The sequence below is a fragment of the Hipposideros armiger genome, unplaced genomic scaffold, assembly GCF_001890085.2.
Source record: "Hipposideros armiger isolate ML-2016 unplaced genomic scaffold, ASM189008v1 scaffold_148, whole genome shotgun sequence".
Lineage (NCBI taxonomy): Eukaryota > Metazoa > Chordata > Mammalia > Chiroptera > Hipposideridae > Hipposideros > Hipposideros armiger.
Genome location: NW_017731498.1, coordinates 1,982,095 through 1,983,238, shown reverse-complemented (window position 1 = coordinate 1,983,238; position 1,144 = coordinate 1,982,095). Strand labels below are relative to the sequence as shown.

General features: G+C 37.2%; 1 protein-coding gene across 1 annotated transcript in view; it reads left to right on the top strand.

Moving 5' to 3' along the window:
- The window catches only part of FNDC3A (fibronectin type III domain containing 3A), a 150,539-nt gene that overhangs the window by 81,900 nt on the left and 67,495 nt on the right, over positions 1 to 1,144 (top strand). The window contains exon 4 of the mRNA XM_019650830.1: positions 410 to 647. Within this exon, the coding sequence (XP_019506375.1) occupies positions 410 to 647 (238 nt within the window). The remainder of the gene's footprint in view (positions 1 to 409; positions 648 to 1,144) is intronic.

Below are 1,144 nucleotides of genomic sequence, written 5' to 3'. Positions count from 1 at the left end.
ATGGCTTTTGTTCTTTTCACAACTTGTTTTCCCCCAACTCCCACCCATAATATGGAAAAAGAAAGTACCTCCTGATTCTTATTGTGTCCAAACCAAAAATTCCCTTGAGCCTCCCTTCATTTTTACTGCATCGTTAAATGCACCTAACACACAGGATAAATACCTAATATCAGAGTCGTTGTTTATATTACTATTGTTTTAAGATATATTTTGCATTATATAATAAAAACTACTTCATGAGCAATGCTAATTCATATGTACTTAATGTATTTAATAGGCTTTGTGTTGATTCTGTAATATTTTTTAATGAACTTCTAATGGTGTAAAAATAATTACTCTGCTCTAACATTTCAAAAGAATTGCTGGCATCCTTATGGAAGAAATTTTTAATCACATGTTCACTTTATAGGTTATTGAGGACAATGGTGTCCGAAGAGTTGTTGTGGTTCCTCAGGCTCCAGAGTTTCATCCTGGTGGTCACACAGTCATACATCGTTCTCCACATCCTCCTCTGCCGGGTTTCATTCCTGTCCCAACCATGATGCCCCCTCCACCGCGCCATATGTACTCACCAGTCACTGGAGCTGGAGACATGGCAACACAGTATATGCCACAGTATCAGTCTTCACAAGTATATGGAGATGTAGGTAAGAAATCTAAAAATATTCCTGTTCTTTGCTTGGATATAATAGATGCTATTATCATATTATATGAAAGAAAACAAAAAATAGTAACAATATCACAATCATTTTCTATTACCCAAGCACTCTGTTAAGTATTTCAACCTCATGGTCATCCTTCAAGGCACATGAGTAAACAGAAAATCAAAGAGGAGAAAGTAACTTATTATCATTGAGAAATATTTGGGGGTGGTGGGGGAGGGACACATTCAAACAAGAGGTCTTCTCTGTTCTGCTGTCTAGGCTCTGACAAAAAATTTCAACCAGGAATGATCATGCCATTATTAAATCCTGAAGGCTGGGATGCCACTAGCCAAAGTTGCTAGGTTCTGTTGAGAGACTGAAAAAAAACAGAGCAAGACATAACCTCTGCCCTCAAGGAGTAATAAATTGTTGGGGAGAATAGACAACCACACACACAAAATAGTAATCTTATTCTTTCCTATGGCTTTAAGCACCATCCA